At 38.5% G+C, this 15,179-nt stretch overlaps 1 protein-coding gene across 1 annotated transcript in view; it reads right to left on the bottom strand.

Moving 5' to 3' along the window:
• The window catches only part of ABCA12 (ATP binding cassette subfamily A member 12), a 291,771-nt gene that overhangs the window by 276,441 nt on the left and 151 nt on the right, over positions 1-15,179 (bottom strand). The window contains exons 2-4 of the mRNA XM_078450550.2: positions 14,862-15,125; positions 12,629-12,786; positions 4,627-4,686 (exon numbers count right to left, since the gene is read on the bottom strand). Of these exons, the coding sequence (XP_078306676.2) occupies positions 4,627-4,686; positions 12,629-12,786; positions 14,862-15,125 (482 nt within the window). The remainder of the gene's footprint in view (positions 1-4,626; positions 4,687-12,628; positions 12,787-14,861; positions 15,126-15,179) is intronic.

Below are 15,179 nucleotides of genomic sequence, written 5' to 3'. Positions count from 1 at the left end.
CAGTCACATCCACAAGTACTGGGTGTTAGGACTTAAACCCGTATTTTGAGGAAACACAATTCAGCCCATAAAAAATGCTTTAGAACTTTCTGTCATGTTCTTGCCAAACAGAGTAAGTCTAACTGAAAGAACACCCCTGCTGATTCCTGGGAAGACAGGAAATGATACTTGGGCACGAGGTAAAGAAGTCCTCTTATGGCTGTTCCTTCTGCTTAAAATAAGTGAAACAGAGATGCTCCATTTTGCTCCCAGGAATGCAGTCATTTCAGTTTATCCAGTTCTTTCTGTGTTAAAAGTATCGGAGCAAAGGCAAATTCCTCTAGAGTTACTTGAAAAAGGCATAGTTTTGAGGAAACTTTGTTAAAGGGTACCTCAGGGCAATAAATGTAAATAAAGTGTCGTGTGTGTGTGTGTGTGTGTGTGTGTGTGTGTGTGTGTGTGAGCAGTGGCAAATTGTTATGCTTAGGTAAAGGTTTCTCTTCCTAAGTACCTCTATCCCTCAGAAATATGTGTGTCTGTGTATGTATTAAACTTGGTAATTGAAAACTTCCAATGAGAGAGTATATCTGTGTTTAACATTGGAGGAGGGATGGGAAAGAAAGAATGAAGAAAGCCATTTGAGTTCAATTAGTGCCCACTTTATCATGGTGAAGCCACCAGGGATGACATTCTAGCTTAAATAACTCAGATATTTAGAAACATGCTCTGCATTATTATTTCTAGAGATTAAATGGTAGAGGAAGATCAGACACATCCCTGTGAATGGAGAAGTGAGTTTCCCAAAAGGGAAACTGGAGGTTCATACAGTGTATGTATGAATAAGAAAGCAAGTGCAGAGAAATATGGAATTGAGGGTAGGAGATCAAGGAAGGAAGGAGTCTGAGTTGTGTCCACAAAGGAAAACCTCTACAAAGGTTCTAGTCTTTGGGAGCTTTTCCCTCGGGCACTGAGAATAATGACATGCAGCATACTGCTTAAAATTTTTGTGTAGTAATTAATTCTCTTTACTCCTAACATGATAAGTGAGTCAGATATATCTGTTCAGCCCACTGAGGTATGGAGCTAAAGGGTTAAAGGGTGGAGAATAGAAGGAGGTGTAGCAGGTTGTCCATCTATCCCTCTGCATCCAATCGAGGGAGGCCTATTTTCCAGAAAACGTAAGCATTGTTAACGTCAAAAAAGGGTAGTGATCAGTCCGAAAGCAGAATGGCATGGGATAGGGAAGATCAGAAAGTCAAGAAAGGCAACCATCCACAGGACTATTCAGAAGTTGGTGTAAGATAAAATTTCCTAAGAAAGGTGATCTTGGGAATCTATGAATAGAGAAAGGGAGTGTGGGACACTACACAATTACACAATCACTACACAAAGCTCTCCCACAAAACCCCACCACCTTATCACTTATTCTTTTGTATCACATGTTCACATTAAGTTACCAGAAATTTGGAGAAAAGATGATGCTGTTATCTTTTAATATCATGTAAATAAGACCACCTAAGGACCATATAACTAGAGAATGCAACTTCCTTTGACTTACTGTTCACTACTGCTTAGGGTCTAGTGTCTGTGCAGTTAGGTGTTTCACTTGTAGAAACCGATCAATTGCAAATGATATCTGTCCTAAAGAGAAGCTAACCCTGAAAGTTATTGTCTACTGCCATGTTGGCCATTAGATTTGCACGTAATTTAGCAACTGAATGCCAGAACTCTTCTTTACTTGTATTTTTTACTTATATATAACAATCTCATATTCTTGTTTGCACTCGTTTTGTAAACCTACTCATTAAATAACAGTTTGATCCATACTATCTACTTGTATACAAATTATATTTTAGATTTTGAAATGATATTAACACCTGCATACATTTGTAGAAAATCCTATCAAAAGACACATACTTTCCATTGTGAGCCTGGTTGTTAGAGATGAAATGGACAGAAAGGGGAAGAGCCAGAAAGGACATATCAGACATTTCAAGAAGTACATTTGGAGTTTGTAAAAGCAAACAATATAATATTTTATATTTGATGACAGTAAATAAAGCTTCAAAATTGATTTTGGCTGGTGGGAACATATAGATGATGGCAATAATTTTCAGATGGAGCATGATGATTTTATGTTTATTAAAAAAGGAGAATTATGGTCAAAAAATTCCTTTAGGAAATTGTTCAGAATTGTAAACCTTATGCCTGGAAGTATGATGCACTATTCTGTTTATTACTACTCTTATTTTTAAATCATATAAAGAAACCAAAATGCTGTGCTTGCCACAAATATACTTGAAGACCTTATCTTTGGTGTTCCATAAATAATCATTTTGTAAGTTACTTTGGTGTGTGACCAATTAGCTCAGCTCGTTAGTTACTGTGCTAATGAGGCCAGGGCCTCAGATCTGATCCCCAAACCATCAAGCTGGTCTTGCAAACTCATGCTGTATCATTAGTCACAAGAGGGATCTAACATTTATAAGAATGTGAATGAGGCAGCACAAATCCATCAACCCTAAAATAACCTCAACTATACACCACAGATTTCACAGGTTAATAGCATTCTTTATCATAGTGTGTGGGCTACAGAAACATGTCAAGCCTGGAAGTGACTACAACCAATGACTTTTTTTTTTTTTTAACTAATGAAAACCAGGAAGAATGTTTACCATAAAATTTCATAGAATGCTTTAATTTTAGCAATCCATTCAACAATATTAAGTTAGGGCTTCTCTTGTATTGAAAAATTGATTTTGCTCTAAGCCAATCTTTACAAATTGGAGCCTCACCTGATACTAACCTACCTTCGGCTTATATTTAACTCACTCTGACTTATTTGGCTTATCGAGGGATTGTGGATTCCCTGTCATCAACCCAATTCTAAGAATGTTAAAACCCCCTGAAGCCTTTCTTCCTTAGCCATAGGCTTTCAGTGGCTTTAGGAAAATGCACTCCCTCTCAGTATCTAAGGAGTCAGTCTCCGTTGGTCTCTTTACATAAGGAAGAAATTGGTTTTTCTGCTCCATATGACAAAAGCAAAGAGAGAGAGGGAGGGAGAGAATATACCCTTTTTCTAATATCGTGATATGTTGTTACCACCTACCAGGTATTTTTATTGATTGATTTCCTACACCAAGTCCAACAGGATTCTGTATCAAAAGCAGCAGGTTCCCTGAAAAACTGGTACTTCGTTTTTGTGAGTCTATTCTCTATTAAAGAGATATTTTTTCAAGCAATGTTTTACATGCATTCAAATGGGAAAGGCTCCTTTCCAGAGGCTTCTCAGAGGCTAATTTTATTACATTATTTCATTATGGAACATCCAATAAGTTAATAAAATTACCTTCTTATTTATATGTAAAGTTTACGGTGTGTTAGATGGTGATAAGGCTATATAGACAGGAGGCTGTACAAGGAAAGGGGAGAAAGTATAGGAGGATGTGAAGGGGATTTGCACATACTGCAGTCACTCTATTTTCTTCTCCCTCAAGCTTTCCTTAAATGTCAGCCTCTTAGTGACATGGCTCTGTATCATTCTGATCTTCTCACGTGCGTTCTGCTTTGCTCTATAAGACTTAAGGCCAAATTTATGTCTGTATTACATGTTGCTTATTATTTGCCCCCCTTATACTGTGAGGCAGGAATTTTTGTCCATTTAATTAACTACTGTATTCCAAGGTTCTAGAGCATTATGTAACACAGAGTAAGGGCTCACTAAATACATACACAGTATATGGAATGAATGTAAGGGATGGCTTCCCTGGAGGGCTGACCATGGGAAGAAATGTAATGTTGGTAAGAGGATGAGCCTCGAAGGTGGACTCATGCCTGGAGTGTTGAAGAAGCGTGGAGACTCCACCGTGGCTGCAGTGGAACAAGATGGGTTGGAGTGGAAGAGGGCAGGGGAGTAAGGGACCGGATGCACAGTGTCTGTGGGTCACTCTAAGCACTTTGCCTTTTCCTTGGAGTAAGAAGGGAGGCCATTGGAAGTTAGAGCACAGTTGAATCATGATTGTATGTTTTTCAAAGGATTTCTCTGTCTGGCTACTCTGTTGAGAATACACTGCAGAGGGGTAGACATGAGAAAAACATTTAGAAGATGGTTGCAATAATCAGGAGGGAGATGACAAGTACATGGTGGCAGTAGAGAGTGGTCACATTCTGCACACATTTTGAAGATTAGAGTTGATGGCATTTACCGACAGATTGGCTATGGGGTAGAAGCTCAGGGTGACTTCAAAATGTTTGACCTAAGCAAGTGGTTGGATATAGATGTCATTAAGATGTAAAGACTATAGGAGATACTCTTGGGGGGAATAAAAAAAAAAAAGGTGCCAAGAATGAATATTTTTCTGTTAAATTTTGATTTTCATGGTCAAAATGGTCCAAATTTGTCTTATATTCCCAAGCCACCAAGAAGTTTTATGGTGTGGACTTACCTCCAGGCTTTGTGAGTTCCCTAATGGCTGCCACCCGTTGCAGACTCCCAATATAAGTACCAAAGAACCTTTCTAGGATCTCAGAACCCTTCTGGGAATTTACATATGTATATGTATATGTGTGTGTATATATATATATATACACACACATATACATATACATATACTCCCAGAGCAGAGCTCAAATCTGAGAGTGACTTACCCATGGCCCTTCTGTAAGGAAGACAGGAACAGGGAACAACTCAAAGGGTTCAGTGGGAACCTTGCCTCATCCCATAGGCCAGTAGCAGTCAGCTCTGGATCTCATTCTTTGTCACAAAAAGCTGTTTAAAAAATGATTAAGGAAGACAATTTAGGTGATGCAAACTTTATTTAACACTTCATAAAGCAGTCTCCTTTTGGAAGACTGTAAAACAGAGGTGAAGGCAGGAAGCTTTTATAGAAGAATAAGGAACAAGGAAAACACAAATAGAAAGCATCTGATCGGCTGAGGCCACAGAGTCAACCTTATTTGGTGTGAGAAGGAAAAAGGAAGTAAGTATAGAACCCAGAGTTGGCTTTTGTGGATCGGCTGACTGGTTAATACTGTGTTTTAGTCAAATGGTATCTGTCTAGGGACACAAAAGTTATCTAAGTTTTGGCTTGCTGATATGGAGCAGCTCCATGTTGGGCCTAGAAACTTAGTTGAACACTGTGTAACAAATTACTCCAAAATTTGGCAGCTTAAAACAACAAGTGTTTTTTTTTTTTAATTTTTTTTTATTTTTAACATTTATTTATTACTGAGAGACAGAGAGTGAGCAGGGGAGAGGCAGAGAAAGAGGGAAACAGAATCTGAAGCAGGTTCCAGGCTCTGAGCTAGCAGCACAGAGCCCGATGCGGGGCTCAAACTCACAAACTGCAAGATCAAGACGTGAGCCGCAGTTGGACGCTTAACTGACTGAGCCACCCAGGTACCCCAAAACAACAAGTGTTTTTAACATGATGGTTCCTGTGAGTCTGAAACCCAGCACTGGCTTAGCCAGGTGGTTCTGGCTCAGCATCTCTCACAACACTGTAGTCAAACTGTCAGCCATGGCTGTGGTCCTCGGAAGGCCTGACTGCAAATGAAAAAGGAGAACCCACTTCCGCTCCTCACCAGTTGGGCCTCTCCATAAGGTTGCTCACAGCATGGCTGCTAACCTCACCTGACGAAGTGATCCAAGAGAGAGGAAGAGGGAGACAGTCCCAGATGGAAGCTGTCCCATCGCTTCTGTAGTATGTTATCCGTCATACAGACCAACCCTGCTTCAGGGTGGGATGGGACTCACAAAGATGAGAAGACCAGAGGTGAGCGTCGTTGGGGACTATTCTGGAGGCTGACTATACAAACCCAGTTTTACCAATTCCCATGTTTTTCTGCACGATAACTATGTCTCATCAAGAGAATTGATAATGCAGTATTTGTTAAACAGTGTTTCACTATTATTTCCTTACTTAAGAAAGCTGGGAGAAAGGATTTTCTATCCAGCTACCAGCACCCATTTTGCAATTAACGCTGGCACTGCCTTGATCTTACCATGTGGCATTGAAAAGTTTGTTGGTTTTTCTTTTTGTTTTTTTTGCCTGAAAATTATTTCTTAATGTTCCCAGTGCCAGTCTAGTATAAGACACACAGTAGCTGTTCTAAGAATGTTTATTGAAAGCATAAGCTTTTCAAATGATCTAAGCTAATTCCTTAATTTCAGTATTAGCCCATGGTTTCTCAGCTCTTCTAGAAACCCTGAATGTCAGAACAATCATATTTCCTGCATGCTAAAAATTGTCTGGTCATCATGGGCAGGCAGAAATACATGTAAAGCAATAAAGGGGTAGTCTTCAATAAGGATACAAAATAAGGATGAAGAATGCATCCACCCCCATAGTGTCACTGAACGGTGCTGCAAAGTTCACCTCCAACAAAATATCTTCTCTTTTGCCACCAACCACCATTATTACCTGACCTGAAATTGCACACTGCCTTTTTTAAAGGAATGAGTGCTTTTGGAGCACCTGGGTGGCTCAGTTGGTGGCTCAGTCAGTTAACCATCTACTCTTGGCTTTGGCTCACTCAGGTCATGATCTCACAGCTCTTGAGTTCAAGCCCTGCGTCAGGCTCTGTGCTGACAGCTCAGAGCCTAGAGTTTGCTTCAGATTCTGTGTCTCCCTCTCTCTCTGCCTTCCCCCTCTCAGTGTCTCTGTCTCTGTCTCTCTCAAAAATAAATAAACATCTAAAAATTTTAAAAGAATAAGTGCTTTTGAGAAGGGAAGGACACCATAAGATCCCTTCCTAGCTTTGTTAATGAATCAGGAATCATCACTTTGAAATTTCAAATGAGAAGTGACCCTGAATACACTTTAGTATGAAACAACAAGAGGGAGAATGAGAAAGAATAAAACCAGGGAATAAAGAGTACAGCTCCACTATACCATTTTCTTTAAAAGGTTATCAACACAGGCATACACACACACACACATAAATATGAATATGCACACATAAATAAACTTGAATTATATACATATATATTTACTTACATTTATATACATATATATATATATATATATATATATATATATATATATATTACTTTCTTAAGTTTACAACATACTTTTTTTTTTTTAATCCTCTGAAGTTAAAATGCAACTTAATGTGGGGGTGCCTGGGTGGCTTAGTTAGTTAAGCATTTGACTTCAGTTCTGGTCATGGCCTCATAGTTCTTGAGCTTGAGCCCCGCCTAGGGCTCTCTGCTGTCAGCGCAGAGCCTGCTTTGGATCCTCTGTCTCCCTCTCTCTGTGCCCCTCCCCCCACTCTCAAAAATAAATAAACATTTGAAAAAATTAACATGGAGTGTTATGCCTGGCAACAAAATACCCAATATAAAATCCATGGTGTACCTTAGAGTTGAAACATTCAGTGGCTGCCCCTGTCTAGGCTGAAATTTATGCTCCCAAAGGGGGTGCCTTTTATCACATGCTCCCTAATAGAGTCTATTAGTCTCCGCACAGACTTTGGGGTGGGAAAAGGCAGTTTCAACTGTATGACTTCCTGGCACTGTGACCTTGAGCTTCCACAGGCCTTTCCTTTCTACATCTGAAAAATGGGTAAGAATAGAATATCCTCGATTGTGTTATAATAGAAATGAGTGATAAGAGCGCTCATTACCTGGAAAGCACCATGCAAATGTAGTGGTTATTTTTATGCGAAATTCTGAGATGATGCTGATGACCCAAGGAGCAACCTCCGCTGCCCCCTGGCGGTGGTGTGTTCTCCTGGGAGCGAGGTTCTAGAAATAAATCCTCTCCGCTTTCATTACTCTCTGAGGAAACGCTTTTCTTTTGATATGCTGAATATTGTGTGTAGAACTGCATGAGCTCATTACATGAATATGTAGAGAATACTCTAAGCAGGAAATCGTTTATGTATTCTGTGACTGCACTTTCTTGAACATCTCCATTTCTCTGCCCTTGTTAAGCTTAAATGACCTAAATGGCCTCCTTTTATCCATTCCCATCTCCTTGCCCTTAACATCTTAGCAAGCATGAATTTTTGGTGATTACACACTTATGTTGTGTTACATAACACAACAGGGTCCCCTGGCTCCTCTCTAGTTTGCATTATCCTTAAAATTAAAAACTAATAATTTTATTTAAATACAGCTTTTCTAGCTTCTTTTCACTCTTGACCAGAACCAGTTAAAAGTTTTTCCTAACAGCAAAAATCATGCTCATTTTTTATTACATTATTTAAAAGACCTACTCTTTGCCCTGTACTCTCCACTATTATATACATGTTGAATACAATGGTCCTCTCAAAAAACAAATAAAGGAGACACATTCTTAAATGCATATTGAATACTTGATATCAAAGAATCCAAACAGATTATAATGGGTTTCACAAAACTTAAACTTAAAAATCACATGAATTTATAGTTGACATCTCTTTACATTTGATGACCAAAAAAAGTGATAATAAAATATACTGACACTACTGTGAAATAATTCTTTCGCTTGGAAGTTCTTTTGATATCCAGGTTCAACAATAAATTGATGTAGTACGTGGTCTTGGGGTCTGATATTTAATCTTAATCCTAAACTAGATTCTTTGTGGGAAAGAAGACATATGACAGATGACAATTGTGTTCTGTCTATAATTGCACATATGGAGTCTTTTTTCTACTCTTGAAGGATTGCATGGGTTTTTTTTTTGCTGCAAGAAAGGCATCCAAGTATCTTATTATGCTCTTATTATTCCTAGTAATCCAAAATATTTTTCCTTTGCTATTGATTTTTATATGGAACCCTCCCAGATGTTAGGTTGAAGATTTTATTTTAACCTTGCAAACTGACCTTTTCTCTTCAAACACTAAGGATATTGGTTTTAAGTTCTAAAAATACGATGTAATATTAAGATTTGATTTTTATGAATAAATTCTGAGAAAATACAGCTGGTTAAATGAATTTATCTACATGAAGTATAGAGAGCAGTATGCAGCACATAGTAATATACGATTATTAGCTATGTATTTATAATAGCATATAAACATTGCTATAGCTATACATTTGTAATAGGTATATATAGAATACGTTGCTAGAAATCAGTATAATATATTTTGCTGAAAGAAGTTACACAAGACTAATATAAATTCATACAAATTATTCCCTTAAAAAATTAGTGCAGACAAGACTTTTACGAAAACCTTAAAATACAGAAATTTACTTTCCTATGTATTCAGTCACAATGTACACTTTAAAATCTATGTATACATTCAATTATTTTTTTTTCTAAATTTAAAAACTGACATATTGGCAAGCAACCCTTAAATAAAACAACACTTCTACATAGTGATTACTTTTCAGCATGAGGGAAAGGGCAAGGTTCATCCACTTCCTCAGAGTCTTATGTAGGAACATAAGGAGTCTATATCAGACTATGTGCTATTTCTATTTTTTCTAATGATAATTATATGCTTTAAATCAAGTTTTAATTTAGCTTTTCCTGTTGATAGAAACATACCCTATGACAGAACCCCAAATCCAGGGTTCAGAGTTAGAGAAACTTACATTTTTTTAATTTCTGATAGAGAGAATTGAAATAGTACAACATGCATTTATTTGTCCCCATATATTATTTAGTATCTCAGAGACAGGAAGAAGATATGAAAAATACATCTGTAGAATCTAGTACCCAAATCCTGAATATATATAAACTAGATTCTATATAATCAATCCTAAGTGTCTGGAAATCTTAACAATTCTGGCAAAACCAAATATACCACTTTCCACGTTATTTTATTATTTTTTTAATGTTTATTTATTTTTAGAGGGAGAGAGACAGAACATGAGTGGGGGAGGGGCAGAGAGGGAGACACAGAATCTCGGGACTCGAACCCACGAACTGCGAGACGGTGACCCAAGCGGATGTCAGACCTTTAACTGACTAAGCCACCCAGAAGCCCCATACTTTCCTCATTTTAGATAATTTCTAAAATTTGAATTTTATATTTGAATCTTGCTATATAAATAGCATTTGCAAAGTGTCAAATGCTGGAAACGGCCAGCAAACCCTGTGCTGACTGTTGAAAGATTACTCCACACTTTGCTGAGAGAGTGCTAAGAAGGAGAGCAGAAGGCATGGGGATCAGCTTTCGCAAAGACTCTGCCTCACTTTTACTCTCATTTATTGCAGTGTCAGGCCAATCACAAATCTCACTTGGCTTATTGTGTACAGAGGGCTTATAACATTTCAGGTGGGCAAAAACAAAGGTTGCAAAAAAGGTGAACAATCACAGGAGACTAAATCAGAGATATACAGCAAGGGTCTATGTATCCTACCGTTTCATTAAACTTTGTATGCAATGTATACATAACAGAGTTCCCCAAGGACTGCAGAAACACCTGGGAGGGCCTCCAGGGTAGTAACAAAGCAGTCCTCTTCCTCCTCCTCCAGCATTCCAAGAGATCCAGGCCCCTCCCAAATTTAACTGCAGCCCACCAGAGATCTTGGTGTTACATTTTACCTAGCCAAGCATTGCATGTAATCTTTAATCTCGTCATCCTCAGTAATAACCCCATCAGTCAAATATAAAGCTTTTCAAAGAATTCTGTGCCTCATCTCAGTTGGCAAATGATATGAGAATTCTTGGATTCTGTCTAGATTAATGCTGTCCAGTAAAAATATAATGGGAACCACATATCTTTACAGTATTTTCTAGTAGTCGCATTAAAAACAGTAAAAAGATGGCTCAGTCTGTTAAGTGTCCGACTTCGGCTCAGGTCATGATCCCAGGGTTCCTGAGTTTGAGCCCCACATCGGGCTCTCTGCTGACATCTCGGAGCCTGGAGCCTGCTTCAGATTCTGTGTCTCCCTCTTTCTCTCACTTCCCCTCCCCTGCTCTCTCTGGCTCGCGCTCTCTCTCTCTCTCTCTCTCTCTCTCTCAAAAGTAAAACATTAATTTTTTTTTTAATTTTTTAATTGATGTATTTATTTGGGGGGTGGAGGGGCAGAGAGAAAAGGAGAGAGGTAATGCCAAGCAGGCTCCATCAGCACAGAGCCAAGATGCGGCTCAACCTCACAATTCGTGAGGTCATGATCTGAGCTGAAATCATGAGTCAGAGGCTTAACTTACTGAGCCACCCAGGAGCCCCTCAGTCAATATTTTTTGAGTGAATCCGAGAGTAAGTAAATAGTATCCTTGGTAAATATTCATCAGATGAACACTTACCATATCAAACTTTTTTAATTATACTATTGGCTACTAGATTAATTATATGAAGACCAAACAATTAAAATCCACATGTACTCCTAGGGTATTAAATGCTTGCTTGAACAAATTTCCTTTTTTTGGCCTTCTGACCTCATCTATTCATTGGGTCTAATGTGTCTTCTTTCAGGCTTAAACTACTACTTCAGTGTCATTACCTTTCCAAATTTATTTATCTTTAGCTTCACATCTATTCCTGATTTGCATTTGTATTTCTACATTTTTTTAAATATTTTGGGGAGAGCACAAGCAGAGGAGGGGCAGAGCGAGGGGGACAGAGGAAGTGGGCTCTACACTAACAGGCTGATAGCAGTGAACCTGATGTGGGGCTCAAACTCACAAACCACGAGACCACAACCTGAACCAAAGTCATACACTCAACTGACTGAGCCACCGAGACAGCCCTGCATTTGTATTTCTAAAAACTTAGTGTATATTTTCATTTTGACGTCCCTCACTATTTATACTTTAAAATCAACATTTAGAAACTCAAATTTATTTACCCAACCTCTCACATTGACCTCAAACAGACACTGGCAAAACTTTCTTTTTTTTTATGTTGATTATTTGCTTCACTGATACTCAGATGATCAAGCTAGAAACAATGAAGTCTCCCTTATTTCCTTCCATTTTATATTTCCTTTATGCAATTAACCTTCATGTGCTGCTGGTTTTACCTGATTTTGTCTCATACACATCTCTCCTTTTCCATGCTTTCAAGTCTTTGGTTGGGAGCTTGTTAACGCAAAACCTTCTTATTTGGTTTCCCTGCTTCTAGATATTCAATTCACTCTTTGTATCATTGCCATCTTTTACAATTCCAAACAGTTCCCACACCCTTCAAGGAAAATGTTCAGATTTCTTAATATGTCATAAGAGAGTTTAACCTCTAGATCAGAGAGGGATTTTGTAGACAATACTTAATCCTATTACCCAAACTCCTGGGAATCACTTCACACGGCAAACTACATCCACACGAGTGGGTAAACTCTTGCTTGGAATAAGTTAGCTCAAAATGGAGCAGCTTTACTAATCCTTAGAGGCCAGAGGAAATTCCAGGTTTAAAAACGCGATAGAGGCTTTTTGGAGAAAGTGTTACGTTTACACAAGAAACAAACAGCATATAGGCAAAACAGATTAAAGCACACTTGAACCAAAATCACTTATAAATATATTAGATATTTTTAGATACAGTAGTCCCCCCTACTGTTCCAAAACCCCTGGTGGATGCCTGAAACCACGGAGAGTACTGAACCCTATACACAGTATGTTTTTTCCTTTACGTAAGAATGATAGAGTTTAATTTATAAGTTAGTCACGAGAGATTAACAACAACTAATAATAAAATAGAATAACTATGACAATATACTGTAGTAATAGTTATATAAATTTTGCTTTCAAGATATTTGACTATTCTGTACTCACACTTATGATGATGCGAGATGATAAAATGCCTACGAGACGTGACGCGATGATGATGACGTAGCAACTGTGAAGTAGAGCTAGCGTACTATTGATCTTCTGCTGATTCGTCATAAGGAGGCTCATTTTTTTCCCTGCAGCAGTTGGCCTCGGATAACAAACTGCGGAAAGCGCCACCACAGGTAAGGGGGAACTACCGTATATAAAGATGATCCCTGGGTCTTCAAGCTTCCTTCTGGACGGGTGTCAAGTAAGAGAAGAAATGAAAATGTAACTATTATAGTGCATGCATGTCTTTTCTGTCTTAAACAGTAATGCTAGTGATAGAGGAATTCAACATCTCCCATTTCTAATACACTGGCTTGCTTGTGACTAGCATCTTTGAGGAGGCTGTATTCTGAAGCCCAAAGAGATACACATTTATTCACCTGCATCAGGTGAATGGAACAAAAAAAGAAATTACAAGTTCTTTCTTACCTACATCAGTCATTTTGCAGCTTGTGCTTACTTTTTATTTATTTTGAAAGAGAGAACATGCACGTAAGCAGAGGAGGGGCAGAGACAGAGAGAGAATCCCAAGCAGACTCTGCACTGCTAGTGCGTAGCCCAACGCAGGGCCCAAACTCATGAACCATGAGATCATGACCTGACCCAAAATCAGCTCAACCGACTGAGCCTCCCAGGAACCCTACAGTTTGTACTTTCAACAGATTAATTTGCTTCTTACGATCTGAAGTAGACTGCAGAACAAATGTTATATCCATATTACGTAACAGGTAACTATGGTCCTAAAGTTGAAGTCATGTGGCTAGGATCACAAAGCTAGCCAAAAATTCATTTACTCATCTTGCCATTTACATATGAGGTGATTATCAAGTCTGAACTTGAAAACCACGGAAGTATTAGTCAGAATTCATTTTAGTAAACACCTTTAAATGAAAAAGCTGTGTCTTGGTCTGGAACCCACGGTCCATTCTTTTTTAGTACCTAGAACAACATTACAAAAGACCACTACAAAAATCAGTTTAATCCCATGTTTTCTCTTTATATTAATATATTCTCATTGTACCTAACTATGTATCTATACCTTCATTCCATCATGAGCCCCTTAAGGATAGTGATTAGGTAATATTCATCTGCCACTCAGGCAGAAAGGGTTCAATAAATATTTATTAAATTAAATATTTGAAATTCATAAGCAGGAAAAATATCCAATGCCTAAATACTATTTACTTTTCTCTTATCACTAATTTCAGCATTATTTTCTCCTCTCTCTGCTTTCTATTTCCTATGAAAACCTAATGGTGACTGAGCAGTGAGATTTCCTTTATTATTAGCTATGAAGCTTGTCTCTTTTAATTTTTTTTAATGTTTACGTATTTTTGAGAGAGAAAGAGAGAGAGAGAAACAGAGTGTGAACAGGGGAGGGGCAGAGAGAGACACACACACAGAATCAGAAGCAGGCTCCAGGCTCCCAGCACATAGCCAGATGGAGGGCTCAAACTCACAAACTGTGAGACTGTGACCTGAGCTGAAGTCTGACACCCAACCGGCTGAGCCACCCAGGCGCCCCTGAACCTTGTCTCTTTAAATTCAAAGTTGGCAAACACAATCTGAAGACACTGTGATATTTCTTTCAGAAATGTGAGAAATATTCAGAGCAAGAAGTTCACATATTCAGAGCTCTTGATTCTGGCCAATAGATACTCATTTGGTTGAGTAAAAAAGCCTGGAAGAATTACAGAGGGTACCAGAAAAAAACACAAATAAATAGCATATACGTAATAAGAAAATACTCTCTTTTCTGCATCTGTGAGCCCTAGACTAAGAATAAAAGATAAGCAGTACTATTTTGTAATATAATCCTAAGAAGGAACACTTAAAAAATCTCTGTAAACATCAAAATGAATTTATGTTGTTGGAAAGTGTTATTTTCAAAATGAAACGAGTGTGCAGTGTTGCTTTTCCTATTTTTAATGAATTAAGAAAGATGTCCTCCCTTCCCCCTTAACCGTTATCATTCCTTTCATCCAGGCTAAGTCAAGTATTATTTACTGATGCAAGCCAGTCACCACCTTTAAGCAGATCTCAGACTATTTCAAAATGTAGAATCAAAAACTTAAACAAGTGTCCATTTCACTGTTTTGCCTCTATTACGTGAACCGTGGTGTCAATAGCATTTTAATCTTTAACCATCAGGTCTTCATTTTATTTATTTTTTTAAATTTATTAAAACGGAGTCGGTGATTGCTAAGATGCTTTCTATCTTCGCCGCTGTAGGTATTATTCCTTGTGTTGCTCGTTTTCTGTCCCAGTGCTTTTGACACTGCTGGCCGCGTTCCAGCGTCTGGGGACAGGGTGTTGGCATTTGCTCCTGAGGTCCTGTGCCACCTCACTTTTGCGGAAAGGGACAAGTCACGCTTAGAACGTGAGATTGCAACGGTGATCCCTTCAAGTTCCGGGCCTAGGAAGGCCAGCGCCAACCTCGCTGCGCCTTCCCCTTCAACCCCGAGGCTCCAATTTCAAGCCTGAAATTGACAGGGCGGGGGCGCCC

This window comes from Panthera onca, chromosome C1 (assembly GCF_046562875.1).
Source record: "Panthera onca isolate mPanOnc1 chromosome C1, mPanOnc1 haplotype 2, whole genome shotgun sequence".
NCBI lineage: Eukaryota > Metazoa > Chordata > Mammalia > Carnivora > Felidae > Panthera > Panthera onca.
The sequence above is the reverse complement of the archived record's forward strand: the minus strand, read 5'-3'. Positions and strand labels throughout refer to the sequence as shown.